This window comes from Rhinichthys klamathensis, unplaced genomic scaffold (genome assembly GCF_029890125.1).
Source record: "Rhinichthys klamathensis goyatoka isolate OS25496 unplaced genomic scaffold, OSU_Roscu_1.1 h1tg000291l_1, whole genome shotgun sequence".
NCBI lineage: Eukaryota > Metazoa > Chordata > Actinopteri > Cypriniformes > Leuciscidae > Rhinichthys > Rhinichthys klamathensis.
In genome coordinates this window covers 160,364-176,083 of record NW_026606810.1, presented here as the reverse complement: position 1 = coordinate 176,083, position 15,720 = coordinate 160,364, and the positions used below count along the sequence as shown (strand labels likewise).

At 46.0% G+C, this 15,720-nt stretch overlaps 1 protein-coding gene across 1 annotated transcript; it reads right to left on the bottom strand.

Moving 5' to 3' along the window:
• Positions 1–1,054: 1,054 nt before the first annotated feature.
• On the bottom strand, positions 1,055–8,744 carry LOC130103594 (acidic mammalian chitinase-like). Its single transcript, XM_056269882.1, has 12 exons — positions 8,726–8,744; positions 8,584–8,623; positions 8,463–8,489; positions 8,095–8,299; positions 7,879–7,935; positions 2,917–3,082; positions 2,694–2,818; positions 2,434–2,557; positions 2,153–2,335; positions 1,908–2,024; positions 1,685–1,817; positions 1,055–1,585 (listed from the first exon to the last, which is right to left on the bottom strand). The coding sequence occupies exons 2-12, from the start codon at positions 8,606–8,608 to the stop codon at positions 1,329–1,331; spliced, it is 1,419 nt and encodes a 472-aa protein (XP_056125857.1). The 5' UTR covers positions 8,609–8,623; positions 8,726–8,744; the 3' UTR covers positions 1,055–1,328.
• Positions 8,745–15,720: the final 6,976 nt, after the last annotated feature.

The window sequence follows — 15,720 nt, the reverse complement described above, 5'->3', positions numbered from 1 at the left end:
CTTAAATTGTTAAGTGTGTGCGTGTGTGTGTGTGTGTGGTCATGTAGGCTATAGACTGATTGTCTTGGCTTGCATCCATGAAATATTGTAATGTTATAGGCCTACTGCATATTGAGAAAATTGCACTGCAAAGCAGTGAAAATGTATATGATGTTTCCAGATTTCGGATCCAAGAGGTAACATATGAATTAAAAACAAATTTGGTCCCAACAGGGAGCCCTGCGGAACTCCACATTAGAAGGGGAGGGTAAGTCAACTCCAACTGACACTACAAATGTTCTATTTAACCAATAAGAATAAAACCAATCCAATGCCCTTTTTGAAACACCCACCCATCTATGTAATGTATAATTTAAGATTGAATTACAAACTGTATCAAAAGCTGCAGTTAAATCTAACTATAGTAAAACAGAGCACTATCCAGTATCCTCTGCCATCAATAATTCATTAGTTACTCTTAAAAGGGTAGTTTCTTTATATGGTTTTCTCTCAAGCCTGATTGAAATTTCTCAAAAACATTGATTTCATTCATAACCTCCAGGAGTTTCTTCTACTACTTTTTCTACTATTTTTGAAATAAAAGGTCATTTAGATATTGGTCTATAGTTATAAGCAACTGCAGGATTTAATGAGGGCTTCTTCAGAAGTGGTTGAACTGTTACATGCTAGAACACATCCAGACACAAGAGAGCTATTTAATATATACAACGGAACTAGACCTAAAGTCTCAATACCTTCCTCAAATAGTCTTATAGGAACCACATCTGTATGACAACTGGAAAGCTTCAGCTGTTGAACAAACTCATAAAGATCCTGCTCTGATATAGGTGAAAAAGAATCCAAACAACACCTCCCTAAATCCTAACTGATTCAAAGATGATTAATTGATTTTTTTTATTTTTTTTTACCTGCCATGCATCCAGTGGCCTATGTAGTCTATATTTTTTTAATTGCTGTTTTGCTTTGATAAATGTTTGATTTTGCGTGTTGTTTTTTATTTGAGTGAGATTGTGGAACAGTTACATCAGTCACAAAGAAAAAAAAACTATTTCCATAGAGTTCTCCTCAAATGACAAGTCAGTTTATTCATTTATTCTAAGCCAGGACAAAATGAACAATAACCAGATATACAAAGGAGTAATTTAAAAAGAGGTACTTGGACTTATAAACTACACCCAGATGGAATGAAGAAATAACACAGATAAGAAATATGTTCAGTTTACACTAATGATCCATTACATGAAACAGTTGATGTTTATTGTCATTTATGTGCTTATGCAAATGTGCAGTGTCCTGTTTCACAATTTGCAGATGTTTTTCAGAAGGTTCTAGTGATGCTTGGGCCAAACACAGCACTTACAGCTGTCATCAAACACGGTGCCTACTGCACAGCGGTCCAAGAAGGTATTGCCTCCAGCACAGTTATAATATTTGTTGGGATCTTCAGGGTGAGGATAGAGTCCATCTGGCTTCCCGTTACAGAATCCTGGTCCTGGAGCATGAGTGGTGGTGGTGGTAGTTGTGGTGGTTTTTGTGGTTGTTTGTCCAGGTTTAAGGGTGGTGGTTGAAGGCATAGGAGGCAGTTCTGGAAAAGGCATATTAATTAAGCATTAGTTTTTAATTTTTTCTTTTCTTCAAATACGATTTGTATCGTATCGCAAATATGATTTGTGAAAATTCCTACCAATATCCAGAAGATTGCGCAGATGCCCCATGAGAGGATGGTTCCCCTGATTACAGAACTGTCCAGCAAAGTCATCCAGATCAAGCGCCCACACGAAGGCTCCACCAAATTTCTTGTCTTTTAGATAACGGACCTATAAAATAAGAGGAAAAAATTTAGTTGTTAGTCAGTTGGTGGCAAATGGTGACAACGAAATCCAACTCCAGTAAAAACTCAAAAGTACCTTAGTTTCGAAACTCTCCTTGGTGTCAAATCCAACCCACTCGCTGTTCTTTGTGGCATAGGGCACCTTCTGATCCTCAATCCACTGGATTGTTGTTCCCTCTAGGAAGCCACAGATCTATAAAGACATTGACATATTAATTGACAGTATTAGATGTTGAGATTGTTTAAAAGACACTTGAATATGAATGAATGTATTCCATTTGTTTTCCATTTTGGACAAAATGGCTTTTCCAAATCTCCCACCTCATAGTAAGACCAGAATCCAGCCTCGCGAGTGTAGGTTCCAGCTGAAGCAGGTCCACTAGCTGGGGCTCCAACCTCAGTATCTGCAGATGTCAGACGGAATGTGCGGCCGTATGTTGCGAAACCCATTCTGAGTTTCTCCACAGGGGTACCGTTGTCCCTCCAATAGCGCATAGCATAATCCTGAAAGAGGAGTAGAGTTATCATTTTAAAATGGAGGAATTTAAAAAAAATCATTATTTGTTTTCACATTTTTTGTGACACAGTAAATCAGTTCTTACGGTATTGAAGTAGGCCAGGTCTCCCTCGTCCTTTGAGCCTTGGTACAGAGGGCTGTTGTGTCCTGTGAATCTTTCCCAAGTTCCATGGAAGTCGTAAGTCATCACATTGATGAAGTCTAGATATCTGTAAAAAAATTATCACACAAATCAGGAGGGGTCTAATACATCTCATGCAATGCTGATTCGATGGCCCATGACCCTACATAGGACAAGCGGTTTTGAAAATGATTGGATGGATGAATTGGTGTCATCATACTTACTTGGCAACCTCAGCAATCTCATATCCAGCATCAATTGTGCCTTGACCAGCTGATACAGCAGCAGACAGCATCAGTTTGGGTCTGCCAGTAGCTTTGGCCTCGGCCTCATAGGCCTCAACGAGTTCCTGTGAAGAGAAAGATAAATAAAAATTAAAAGAGCTTAAGTTAGGAAAATGCTCCACAAAATTTGCTAAAAAAGATACTGGATTACAAATGGACCCACCTTGCACAGCAGTGTGAATCTTTGTTTGTCCTCAGGCGGACTTCCTCTTGATCCAGGGTATTCCCAGTCCAAGTCCATACCATCAAACCCATAAGTCCTCAGGAATATGATGGAAGACTGAATGAACTTCTGACGGTTTGCTGCATTGGACACCATGATGGAGAACCTAAGATGAATTTTAAAATGCATTTCAGTTGACCATTGTCACAGTGTCTGGTTGTGTTTTCACTGGGTGTCCACTAGAGGTCCCTTCCTTCCTGTATCCATTTACTCTAGAACCACATTTCCCATAATCCTTGTTTGTTCCCATCACTTGTGATTCCACCCAGCTGTTCCCATTTATGTTGTTAGTGTCTGTGCATAAATACCCTGTCTGTGTTAGTTCATGTCACTCGTCAACGCCAAGGTCTGTTTCAAGTCTGTTTCTCGTTTGTTCTTGCTTGTTTTGTTTATTTGTTATTCGGACGGATTAAAATGGTTTTCGACACTGGCACGGATGAGTATGATTCTGACTATTTGGATTACGACTCTTGCATGGATGACGATGATTTGGATTGCCCTGACTATCATGTTGCTGCTTTTGGATCCACCCAATTCTCCGCTAGCGATCGTGACAGAATGACTCCGTCCTCAAATGGGTCCAGCAGCATGAACATTTTGCAGGCGTTTGCTTTTGTTGCTCGGCAAAGGGAGGAGGCCATGACGCTCAGATTTCCTAAAGACTTTTCGTTCGACGACAGAGAGTCCTTTAGAGGAGAGCGTCTGGCCAGATTTTCGGGGACCCGTGGAGCTCGCAGAGGAGGAAGTACTAGAGGGGAGTCCCGGACTCAGTCTCTACTTCGGTCTTCCTTCGACCATGATCCGGTGACGCGCAGCCCAGAACACCCTTCGCCGCAGGTCCTGTCCCGTCCTGAACCAGCACCTCGCCAGAAGGGACGACGGAGGAGAAGAAAGACCTCCTCCGTGACTTTCCCGGTGGTCCCTAGTCCGGTGATCCCAGTCCCGGTGATCCCAGTTCCGGTGGTCCCTGTTCCGGTGGTCCCGAGTAAGGTGGTCCCGAAACAGAGGAGGAGAAGGAGACCTGCGTCTGCCCAGTCAGAGATTGTCCACGTCACGTCTGCCCAGTCAGAGACTGTTCACGTCCCTTCTGCCCAGTCAAGGACTATTCACGTTCCGTCTGCCCAGTCAGAGACTGTTCACGTTCCGTCTGCCCAGTCAGAGACTGTTCCAGGGCCGGAGCCAGTGTCTGTTCCAGGGCCGGAGCCAGTGTCTGTTCCAGGGCCGGAGCCAGTGTCTGTTCCAGAGCCGGAGCCAGTGTCTGCTGTTCCAGAGCCGGAAGCAGAGCCAAGGCCTGTTCCAGAGCCGGAGGCAGAGCCAGTGCATGTTCCAGAGCTGGAGCCAATGTCCGTTCCAGAGCCAGTGCCTGTTCCAGAGCCAGTGTTTGTTTCTGTGTTTGTGTCTGTTCTTGTGACTGTTACAGTTCTTGTGGCTGTTCCTGAGCCTGAGCCGGTGTCTGTTCCTGAGCCTGAGCCGGTGTCTGTTCCTGAGCCTGAGCCGGTGTCTGTTCCTGAGCCTGAGCCGGTGTCTGTTCCTGAGCCTGAGCCGGTGTCTGTTCCTGAGCCTGAGCCGGTGTCTGTTCCTGAGCCTGAGCCGGTGTCTGTTCCTGAGCCGGTGTCTTTTCCTGTGCCTGAGCCTATGTCTGTGCCTGAGCTGGTGTCTGTTCCTGTGCCTGAGCCGGTGTCTGTGCCTGTTCCTGAGCCAGGGTCTGTACCTGTTCCACCGCCCTGGCCGCCCGAGGGGTCTTCACCGCCCTGGCCGCCCGAGGGGTCTTCACCGCCCTGGCCGCCCGAGGGGTCTTCACCGCCCTGGCCGCCCGAGGGGTCTTCACCGCCCTGGCCGCCCGAGGGGTCTTCACCGCCCTGGCCGCCCGAGGGGTCTTTACCGCCCTGGCCGCCCGAGGGGTCTTCACCGCCCTGGCCGCCCGATGGGTCGTCTGCTTCGCCCTGGCCGCCCGATGGACTTCCTCAGGAGTCTGTACGAACCCTGCTTCCTGCTCCGCCCTGGCCACCTGACGGGTCGTCACCGCCCGATGAACTACCTGTCCCGCCCAGGTCGCCTGAAGGGTCGTCTCCGCCCAGGCCGCCCGATGAACTGCCATCCCCTGGTTCCATTCCCTCCCATGGTCCTGGCCCTCCGTCCTTCCCCCTGATTCCCCACAGCTCCACCTCCCTCATGGACTTGTTTTTTCGAGTGTTGTTTTCTGTCGTGGAGCGTCTGGTAGCCGCTCCGTAGAGGGGGGGTTATGTCACAGTGTCTGGTTGTGTTTTCACTGGGTGTCCACTAGAGGTCCCTTCCTTCCTGGATCCATTTACTCTAGAACCACATTTCCCATAATCCTTGTTTGTTCCCATCACTTGTGATTCCACCCAGCTGTTCCCATTTATGTTGTTAGTGTCTGTGCATAAATACCCTGTCTGTGTTAGTTCATGTCACGGAGTCATTGTATTGTATGTCACTCGTCAACGCCAAGGTCTGTTTCAAGTCTGTTTCTCGTTTGTTCTTGCTTGTTTTGTTTATTTGTTATTCGGACGGATTAAAATGGTTTTCGACACTGGCACGGATGAGTATGATTCTGACTATTTGGATTACGACTCTTGCATGGATGACGATGATTTGGATTGCCCTGACTATCATGTTGCTGCTTTTGGATCCACCCAATTCTCCGCTAGCGATCGTGACAGAATGACTCCGTCCTCAAATGGGTCCAGCAGCATGAACATTTTGCAGGCGTTTGCTTTTGTGGCTCGGCAAAGGGAGGAGGCCATGACGCTCAGATTTCCTAAAGACTTTTCGTTCGACGACAGAGAGTCCTTTAGAGGAGAGCGTCTGGCCAGATTTTCGGGGACCCGTGGAGCTCGCAGAGGAGGAAGTACTAGAGGGGAGTCCCGGACTCAGTCTCTACTTCGGTCTTCCTTCGACCATGATCCGGTGACGCGCAGCCCAGAACACCCTTCGCCGCAGGTCCTGTCCCGTCCTGAACCAGCACCTCGCCAGAAGGGACGACGGAGGAGAAGAAAGACCTCCTCCGTGACTGTCCCGGTGGTCCCTAGTCCGGTGATCCCAGTCCCGGTTATCCCAGTTCCGGTGGTCCCTGTTCCGGTGGTCCCGAGTAAGGTGGTCCCGAAACAGAGGAGGAGAAGGAGACCTGCGTCTGCCCAGTCAGAGATTGTCCACGTCACGTCTGCCCAGTCAGAGACTGTTCACGTCCCGTCTGCCCAGTCAAGGACTATTCACGTTCCGTCTGCCCAGTCAGAGACTGTTCACGTTCCGTCTGCCCAGTCAGAGACTGTTCCAGGGCCGGAGCCAGTGTCTGTTCCAGGGCCGGAGCCAGTGTCTGTTCCAGGGCCGGAGCCAGTGTCTGTTCCAGAGCCGGAGCCAGTGTCTGCTGTTCCAGAGCCGGAAGCAGAGCCAAGGCCTGTTCCAGAGCCGGAGGCAGAGCCAGTGCATGTTCCAGAGCTGGAGCCAATGTCCGTTCCAGAGCCAGTGCCTGTTCCAGAGCCAGTGTTTGTTTCTGTGTTTGTGTCTGTTCTTGTGACTGTTACAGTTCTTGTGGCTGTTCCTGAGCCGGTGTCTGTTCCTGAGCCTGAGCCGGTGTCTGTTCCTGAGCCTGAGCCGGTGTCTGTTCCTGAGCCTGAGCCGGTGTCTGTTCCTGAGCCTGAGCCGGTGTCTGTTCCTGAGCCTGAGCCGGTGTCTGTTCCTGAGCCGGTGTCTTTTCCTGTGCCTGAGCCTATGTCTGTGCCTGAGCTGGTGTCTGTTCCTGTGCCTGAGCCGGTGTCTGTGCCTGTTCCTGAGCCAGGGTCTGTACCTGTTCCACCGCCCTGGCCGCCCGAGGGGTCTTCACCGCCCTGGCCGCCCGAGGGGTCTTCACCGCCCTGGCCGCCCGAGGGGTCTTCACCGCCCTGGCCGCCCGAGGGGTCTTCACCGCCCTGGCCGCCCGAGGGGTCTTCACCGCCCTGGCCGCCCGAGGGGTCTTCACCGCCCTGGCCGCCCGAGGGGTCTTCACCGCCCTGGCCGCCCGAGGGGTCTTTACCGCCCTGGCCGCCCGAGGGGTCTTCACCGCCCTGGCCGCCCGATGGGTCGTCTGCTTCGCCCTGGCCGCCCGATGGACTTCCTCAGGAGTCTGTACGAACCCTGCTTCCTGCTCCGCCCTGGCCACCTGAAGGGTCGTCACCGCCCGATGAACTACCTGTCCCGCCCAGGTCGCCTGAAGGGTCGTCTCCGCCCAGGCCGCCCGATGAACTGCCATCCCCTGGTTCCATTCCCTCCCATGGTCCTGGCCCTCCGTCCTTCCCCCTGATTCCCCACAGCTCCACCTCCCTCATGGACTTGTTTTTTCGAGTGTTGTTTTCTGTCGTGGAGCGTCTGGTAGCCGCTCCGTAGAGGGGGGGTTATGTCACAGTGTCTGGTTGTGTTTTCACTGGGTGTCCACTAGAGGTCCCTTCCTTCCTGGATCCATTTACTCTAGAACCACATTTCCCATAATCCTTGTTTGTTCCCATCACTTGTGATTCCACCCAGCTGTTCCCATTTATGTTGTTAGTGTCTGTGCATAAATACCCTGTCTGTGTTAGTTCATGTCACGGAGTCATTGTATTGTATGTCACTCGTCAACGCCAAGGTCTGTTTCAAGTCTGTTTCTCGTTTGTTCTTGCTTGTTTTGTTTATTTGTTATTCGGACGGATTAAAATGGTTTTCGACACTGGCACGGATGAGTATGATTCTGACTATTTGGATTACGACTCTTGCATGGATGACGATGATTTGGATTGCCCTGACTATCATGTTGCTGCTTTTGGATCCACCCAATTCTCCGCTAGCGATCGTGACAACCATTTAACAGCTGCTCAAATGTGATAATGACATGACAAAAAAAAAAAGACCAAAACAAAACAGAATACTTACTGTGATGAACCAAAGTTCCATCCACCAACAGCCAAGAGAGTCTTAAGAGTAGGATTTCTGTGAGGATAATGGATATTATACTTTAGGATTCCAATATATAAATTTGCAGTGTTAATATCTTACTTTTTTGGTATTTGTTTTGTAAAATATCTCACTGAAAAAAACAAATTTCGGCATCTGAAAAGTGTTAAAAGTGATATTTCAACTAATACATACCTGTTCTTGAGTTCATTGAAGGCTTTGTAGAGAGTCTCATCGTTCCACTCATATGTGATAAGCTCGTTGGCCTGGTTGATCATTGCAAAAGCATAGAAAAGGTGTGTACAAAGGAAAGGGTCGACATTTGCAGGTGTATACTTTCCAATTCCAGGTCTGTACTGGGACCAGTTGGTGAAGTAGCATCCCATTTCCATGGAGAAGGCTGGTTATGGATACACAAAGAAGCTCTTAGACAAGACATTTACACACTCAAATGCATTTGTGATATAACCTCTCTTCTCAACATTGCAATGTAAATATAGATATTTCATTAAAAAGAAGAGATAAATATGATAATGTGATCTAATAAACACTCAATGACTCACCAACATGGCAGAGCACCAAGCCCAAACCTAGAATATGCAATAATATCAGGTAAATGACAAATATAAAATAATTAATTGTACTTTAAATTCTACTTCGCAGTGTATGTATATAATTTCTTACCTGCTATAAGTGTAAGCTTCCCCATTGTATTGCCAATTTTCTATAAGAAACAAAGATCAGTTTCATTAATTACAATAAACTAATAGCAAAAATAAACCTGAAGTTGAATTCTCAATATAGAAATTCTCTGATGGTTACATACCTGGGGTACCTCAAGAAAATGGAAATTGTGAGGACGGGCATCAAAACCCTAAGGTTTTTATAGGAGTTGGGTGTTGTCATCCTAATATGGGATGCTTTATTAGGATGGTGTAAGATATGGTATCTCCTGTAAACTATGGACTTAAATGAGAATAACACGTGGAAACAAAAAAAAAACCTTTGTCCTATTTAGCACAATTTGTGTGAAGCTTCATAGATAAGATGAACAATTAGAACTGCTATGGTAAAATGTGCATGAATGCTAATATATCTGCTATTTTAATATGGATTTAGCCATTTGATTTTAACACATTTTAATCTAGTAGACTGTTCAGGTGAAGCCAGATTTGTAGAAATTATAGTATCGTGTATTTGATCAAATAAAGAGCAGCTCATGCCATTGACTGACATATATAAGAATACTGTCTATAATATTGTGCCAAGATCATAAATATTCATGTTTATTCATAACCATGGGCTCTTCTATAGTCATGATGCAACATGTGTATCAGAGGAAATGACAGTGATGTCAGTCTGGTAATGGCATTGAATACCTGACAATGGGCAATAAATAACCTAAATAATTAAATAAATACTCTGAAGAACAGGAAAAATATGCTGAGTGAAAAATAAACAAACTTATGTATCGGGTTGGAAGTGTAAAGGTGTTCCTAAACTTATTTTCTAATTTCTAAAATAGTAATGTTTAACCAAACCAAATGACAAAAAAATGCTACTTCAGCTGTGATATAATCTAAATATCTGGCCTCTAAATGGAAGGTGTCCATGTTGTGTATCAAACTCTAAATATCTGGCCTCTAAATGGAAGGTGTCCATGTTGTGTATCAAACTTTTTTGGGGTCAAAATTGTGTGCAGAGGTCTTTACAAAGATGTTTTGATCGGTTAATTCAGGTGTCTAACTGAAGTGTTGATGAGACCTTTATGATTTAAAATATTGCATGGTAATAAATGAATGACTCATATGCTCTTGAATGACTCATGGTCGTCTATCTTCTAAACTTAAACATAACTTTATCAAAATACACTTTGATGAATGATTGAATGAGGCATTTTTATAGCGCTTTCATATAGCCCATACTGTACACCCAAAGCGCTTTACAACTATGATTATTGATATTCCAAATAATGATTTACAGTATATTTGAGAGCTGTTGGGGTGGATTTCACGGTAAATTGCATTGACATTCGCCCGTCATGTTCATACACAGAGAAAAAGTAGCTGTGGATAGCATGAAGCTGAAAGTTTGTTGTCACAATGAGAAAAATTGACCATGGATCATTCAAAACAAAAACAAAAAAATCCGCTGGTTTTAAAAACAAACATACACAACTGTTTGCTATTTTCAATGGTTACTATTTAGTTTTTTTTTAGTGTGTTTTTTTTATTCATTTTATTAAAACCAGTTAGGATCAGTTCCCTTTTTCGAGGGAACTCGAACTGCGTCGATACGACACTTTGGGGAACGCCCTTAGTGTAACGCATCTGAAGTAACTAATCCAATCCTGATTGGTGCTGCGTCATGACGTAACATGTGACGGCACACACGGAAGCTACAAAGGGATGCCGGCACACAACAGAGTTAGCTTTTTGCTCTTCAGCAAGCGCTCTGTGTCAAACTGTCTGTCCTATTTGGTGTTGTTTGTCCCTTAAGAACTTCAAATAAAGGTCTGCATTGCAATATAGAATCTAGTGGCTCGGATCTCGCGTTTGCAGAGGCAGCGCGTAGATTCCGGGTCTACTCTGCAATAAAGATTCTGTGTGGGTGCGAGGCATGCACAGTCAGCTCAGGGCTGTGTTGTGTGTTCATTGAGAAATATCTCGGGTATTTCAGTCTCGCGCCTGTTGACTTTCTTCTCGAGAGATGAAAGCCAAATATACTGTGAACAACTCGAATCTCGCGTTTGCAGAGGCAGCGTGTAGATTACGGGCCTGCAATAAAAGGACATACGCGATCTGTGAAATAATACTGTTTGGGTGCGAGGCATTCATAGTCAGCTCCTGAGGGTGCTGGTAGTGTTCATTGAGAAATATGAGACCGTGAGAGATATCAGACCGTGTTTCACTTATCCCGTGTTTATGGCCGTGTCAATTAAAATGATGAGCAGCCAACGCACGCTGCTCTGTCTGCCCCACAGGCTTGCGGCCAGGCAGTGTTCCGTCCGCACATCGAAAATCGTTTTAGATTTTTTTCCTGCCGGTCTAGCAGGGCTGTCCCCCCCGTGAAGGGACGAGCTAGAATCGCTCCTCAGAATGGAGCCCTCAGGAAATCAATGTTTGTGTCCAGCGTCAAGTGCGCTTCGGGACACATCGATTTTCAGCGAATGCACGCTGCAGTGTCCGCCCCAAGGGCTTGCGGCCAGGCAGTGTTCGCGTCCGCTCATAGGAAACTGTTTTCGATTATTCCCTGCCGGTCCTCCGCTTCAGGGTGTCGAGAACGAAACCGAAAGAGCCTCCCCTCTGGGGAGCCCTCAGGAAATCGATGTCTGTATCCTGCCGTCAAGTGCGCTTTGGGACACATCGGTTTCCATCGAACGCACGCTGCTCTGTCTGCCCTACAGGCTTGCGGCCAGGCAGCGCTCGCATCCGCACATCGAGAATTGTTTCGACCAAACCCTGCCGGAGAGCCGCTTCAGGGGATCGAGAACGAATCTCGAAAAATACCCGAAATCAGTCTCGAGAAGCTGGTTCCCTTAGTAGAATAATTCAAAGCATGGCAAGACCTGCCAAATATTTCTGCTTGGGTCCTGCGCACAATAGAGAAGGGTTACAGGCTGCAGTTCAATTCCGCCCACTGAAATTCAGCGGGGTGGTGTGGACTGCAGTCGACCCAGTGCAGGGTTGGGTATTAGAACAGGAAGTAAACTCCCTGCTGGTAAAGGAGGCCATAGAGCGTGTTCCTCCGCTACTTCATAGTTCTCAAGAAGGATGGGGGGTTGCGCCAATTTTAGATCTAAGGCACTTTAATCGGTGTCTGAGGAGATTCAGGTTCAAGATGCTCACTATTATTCCCATCATCGTGAGTCAGATCAAATCTGAGGATTGGTTTGTCACGAATCACGATAGATCTAAGGGACTTATACTTCCACATATCCATCCTTCCATCTCACAGGAAGTTCCTGAGGTTCGCTTTCAGGGGCGAAGCATTCCAATATTGGGTTCTTCCGTTCGGCCTAGGTCTCTCCCCTCGCACGTTCACCAATTGCATGGATGCAGCTCTAGCTCAGCTGAGGCTTTAGGGTATAAGGATGCTAAATTATATCGACGACTGGCTTATTATGGCCCATTCAAAAGAGCTGGCAGTTCGGCATCGAGATATCGTCCTTGCCCACATCCAGAGCCTGGGGTTGAGACTCAACACGAAAAAAAGCGTGTTGGCACCAGCCCAGAGAACCACGTTCCTGGGAGTGGTGTGGGACTTGGTCACGATGCAGCCACAATTGTCTCCTGCACGGATCGAGTCCATCCTGGCCACGATGACCAGGATAAAGCTAGGCCAAGCCATCACTGTAAAACATTTTCAGAGAGTGTTAGGGCTCTCTGAAATGGGACCTGGCAGTGGTTCTCGAAGGGCTGGTCGAGGCCCCCTTCGAACCTCTGGAGTCGGCTGAGGCCAAGTAGAGCCCGACCGATGTGGATTTTTGGGGGGCGATGCCGATACTGATATTAGGGAGTAAAAAAGCCCCATATCGATATATATCGGCCGATATTATTTATATGTATATTATAATACAGTAGCAATATTATTTATGTGTATATTATAGTACAGTACCAGTCAAAAGTTTGGACACACTTTCCCATTCTTGTGTACAAACTTTTGACTGGTACTGTATATAGAATACACAGTATACATAAACAGAATATATATATAAACACATGTTTTGCAATGATCACTCAAATGTGGTGATCAAACACTTGTGTGACAAAGATATGTAATGGAGGCAGGGTGAATGATAGAATGAGAATGATACATTTAAGCTGTAACCAAAATAGTTTGCATTGCATTTTCTATTCTATATTAAATTCTAAATACTGTTGCATAATCTTCACTAATGACTTTGTCTTTAAATTTAGTCACGTTATATAAAAAATAACTTGTATCAATATATATCAAAAGTGTCACTGGCAAAACCTTATTATCTTCTATTATTAGTCTTAATTCCTCTAGTCTAGCAGTGGAGGAAGAACTCAGATCTTTTTACTAAAGTAAAAGTAATAATATCATAATGAAAATGTGTTTAATTACATATGTACAGTACTTTTATACTATTTTAAATAAGTAAAAGCAAAATGTAAACGTGAAACTGGGCTATTATGCAAAAATGGCCCTATATAAAGTGTTATGATTATATAAATACATCAATATTCAAATACATCAATATATTATATATATACATCAATGTTGCTTGATGTTGTAACGTAGCGTTATAGACAGAATGAGTTTTAACACTGTGTCTTCACCGGACGCAGCCGTTGTTGCTCGCGTCGCAACAGCTAACCCTAGATGCCAAAAAGCGCCCGTTACACAGCAGAACGAGGCATCAGTTTACTGTCGGAGATTTGTCGCTCGCGCCCATAGACTGTAAAAAAAGATGGACGACGCCCCTTCGCTCTCTTCCATTGGTGAGAAGTGAAGCCGCCAGTGTCCCGATCCATTGGTGAGAAGTGAAGCCACCAGTGTCCCGATCAAGGGTGTAATCCACCAGCCGGAAACTGAAGTCTCCCTGGGGGCCGCCATTGGCTAGCAAGCCTGCAGCTGCTGTTAGCATTCCATTGACTCCCATTCATTTTGGCGTCACTTTGACAGCGAATAACTTCTGAGGCATTTAAAGACTCCATTTGTCCATTGTTTATTTCTAAAGAAACACGACAATGTATAAAAGGCTCCATTACCTTGTATGTTACGTTATGGCCCCGTAGAAGCAGTTTTTGTAAAAATAGACTAACGATTGCAGAAGGGAATGATTCAGATTTCTCTTGGCACAGCTACTAGAAGACGTACAACTGTCAGACAGGTTGCTCACGTCACATCTAAGTTGTCAAGCTCAGTTTGAGCCTGCGCAGTGCGCTTGGCAATCAGGAAGTTAGTGCTTCTAATTGACTTCACTTTTCTCCGTTGAAGTCTATGGGGTCGCTGCGTCCATTTCTTTTACTGTCTATGGTCCCGATCTGGTCCCGATATGGCGCTGACATCTTGGGACTTGAGTCTGCGCAGTAGCGATCTCGGGACCAGACCTGCGCTGTAGTGAGCAGGAGGTAAAGCCGCGAAATCAACGCCCCGCCCTCACTCTCGCAGAATGCCCTCTCCCTGCACTTTTTTTAAGAAGAGCACATGGCACAAGGAAACACATGACAAGCCATGTGCTCACACAAAACGAGACATGAAGAACAATGAGAACACTCATAAGCCATGTGTTCACACAGAACATGACAACATGAAAGCACACAGCTAGTGTAAAACACAAGCTGTGTGCTACACAGCACAAGACAAAACATGACACGAAAGCACGCGGCCGATGTAAACACAAACCACGTGCTACACAAAACACAACACACGTGGACAGAAGAGCGTACGGCCCGAGCGAACACGAAACCGCACGCTCACACGACAAGACAGAACGCACGAGAACAAGCGTAAGCTCATCCTGTGCGCTCAAAACAGAAAACAAACACGCGGAGCATGAATGTCCGAATCCCGACACAAAACCGAAACCAAACTAGACAGATGTGCCGGGATCCAAACACCACGCCCCGCACATGTAATAAGGCACCTGACATAGACGGAGGAAATGTGGGAATTAGGTTAAACTGTGAAATGTAGGATGAAAATTGGCTAGCAATTTCGCCAAGCAAATACCAAGAAATAGGTTACAGCAGTTTGTCTTTCGAGTACACTTGCAAAATCCGCGATGGGAGTGAGCTCAAATAGCTTCAGCGTTAGCGACTTTTTATTGTACAAAATCACTGTCAATCAAAAGGAGATGCAGTCTTTCGACAGACCCTCCAATCATCACGCAGAAGCCCGGAGTCCAGGCCAGCCCACTCCTCCATTCACCCCAGAGACGCTGAGCGTCCGTCTAGTTTCGAAGCACTGAAAAAAACTGTTCAAATAGCCCCAATTGAAGTCAATGGACGCTAGGCTTCAACAGAGAAATGCACTGTGACGCTACGGGAATGTATGGGAAGGAAATCGAGTCAGCCGACCTGCTATGTAGCTGATTCTGAATGAACTCGTCTTTGAGATGAACGTGTTCTAACGCATTTTTAGTCAATAAAATGTTAACACAATAGTACACATTTGACCATTAATTTTTTGACTTGCAGTTTTAAAGAAATCGCCACTGCTGGACATTCCTTCTTTTTCCTGCTTTTTTGTAGAGCAGCTGTCTGTATCTACGGCCAGATGGAAGAAGTATGAAGCTTGAGTTAAGAGGGTGGCTGGGATTTTGTACTATGGTAGTTGCTCTACGAGCAGTTACCGTATTTCTGTCAGGTCCATTAAGTCAAGAACACACAGACAAAATAATTAAGAATTATTTGAATAGATCGCAAACAGGTTGATGTTCCTGAATTGAAATTTGGCGGTATGGCTCTGTTCAGGGAGTCCTCTGACCTTTCATGAGCACCATGAAATAGCAGAGAGTCAGAGGACAGCAGCAGCAGCATTAGGGAACGCTCACACAGTTTTAGACTGTGAGAGCTAAAATATCCCCCTGTGAACAGAGCAGCAACATGACATAGCAAATGCCACGTTATGCATAAGGAGGAGCTGGGGAGGTGGCGGGCAGCAGAAGCGAGCAGCGAGCCAGCAGAAGCGAGCAGCGAGCCAGCAGAGCGAGCAGCAAGCATGTATGAGCAAGGTGAATGAGCTTTAAATAGGGCACCTTGTTTGAGCTTTGGCCATTGAGCAGCGAGGGGAGTTAACCAGCTAATGCAGCTCAGCTGGAGCAGATCAGCTGACGGGACAGTGTTGATA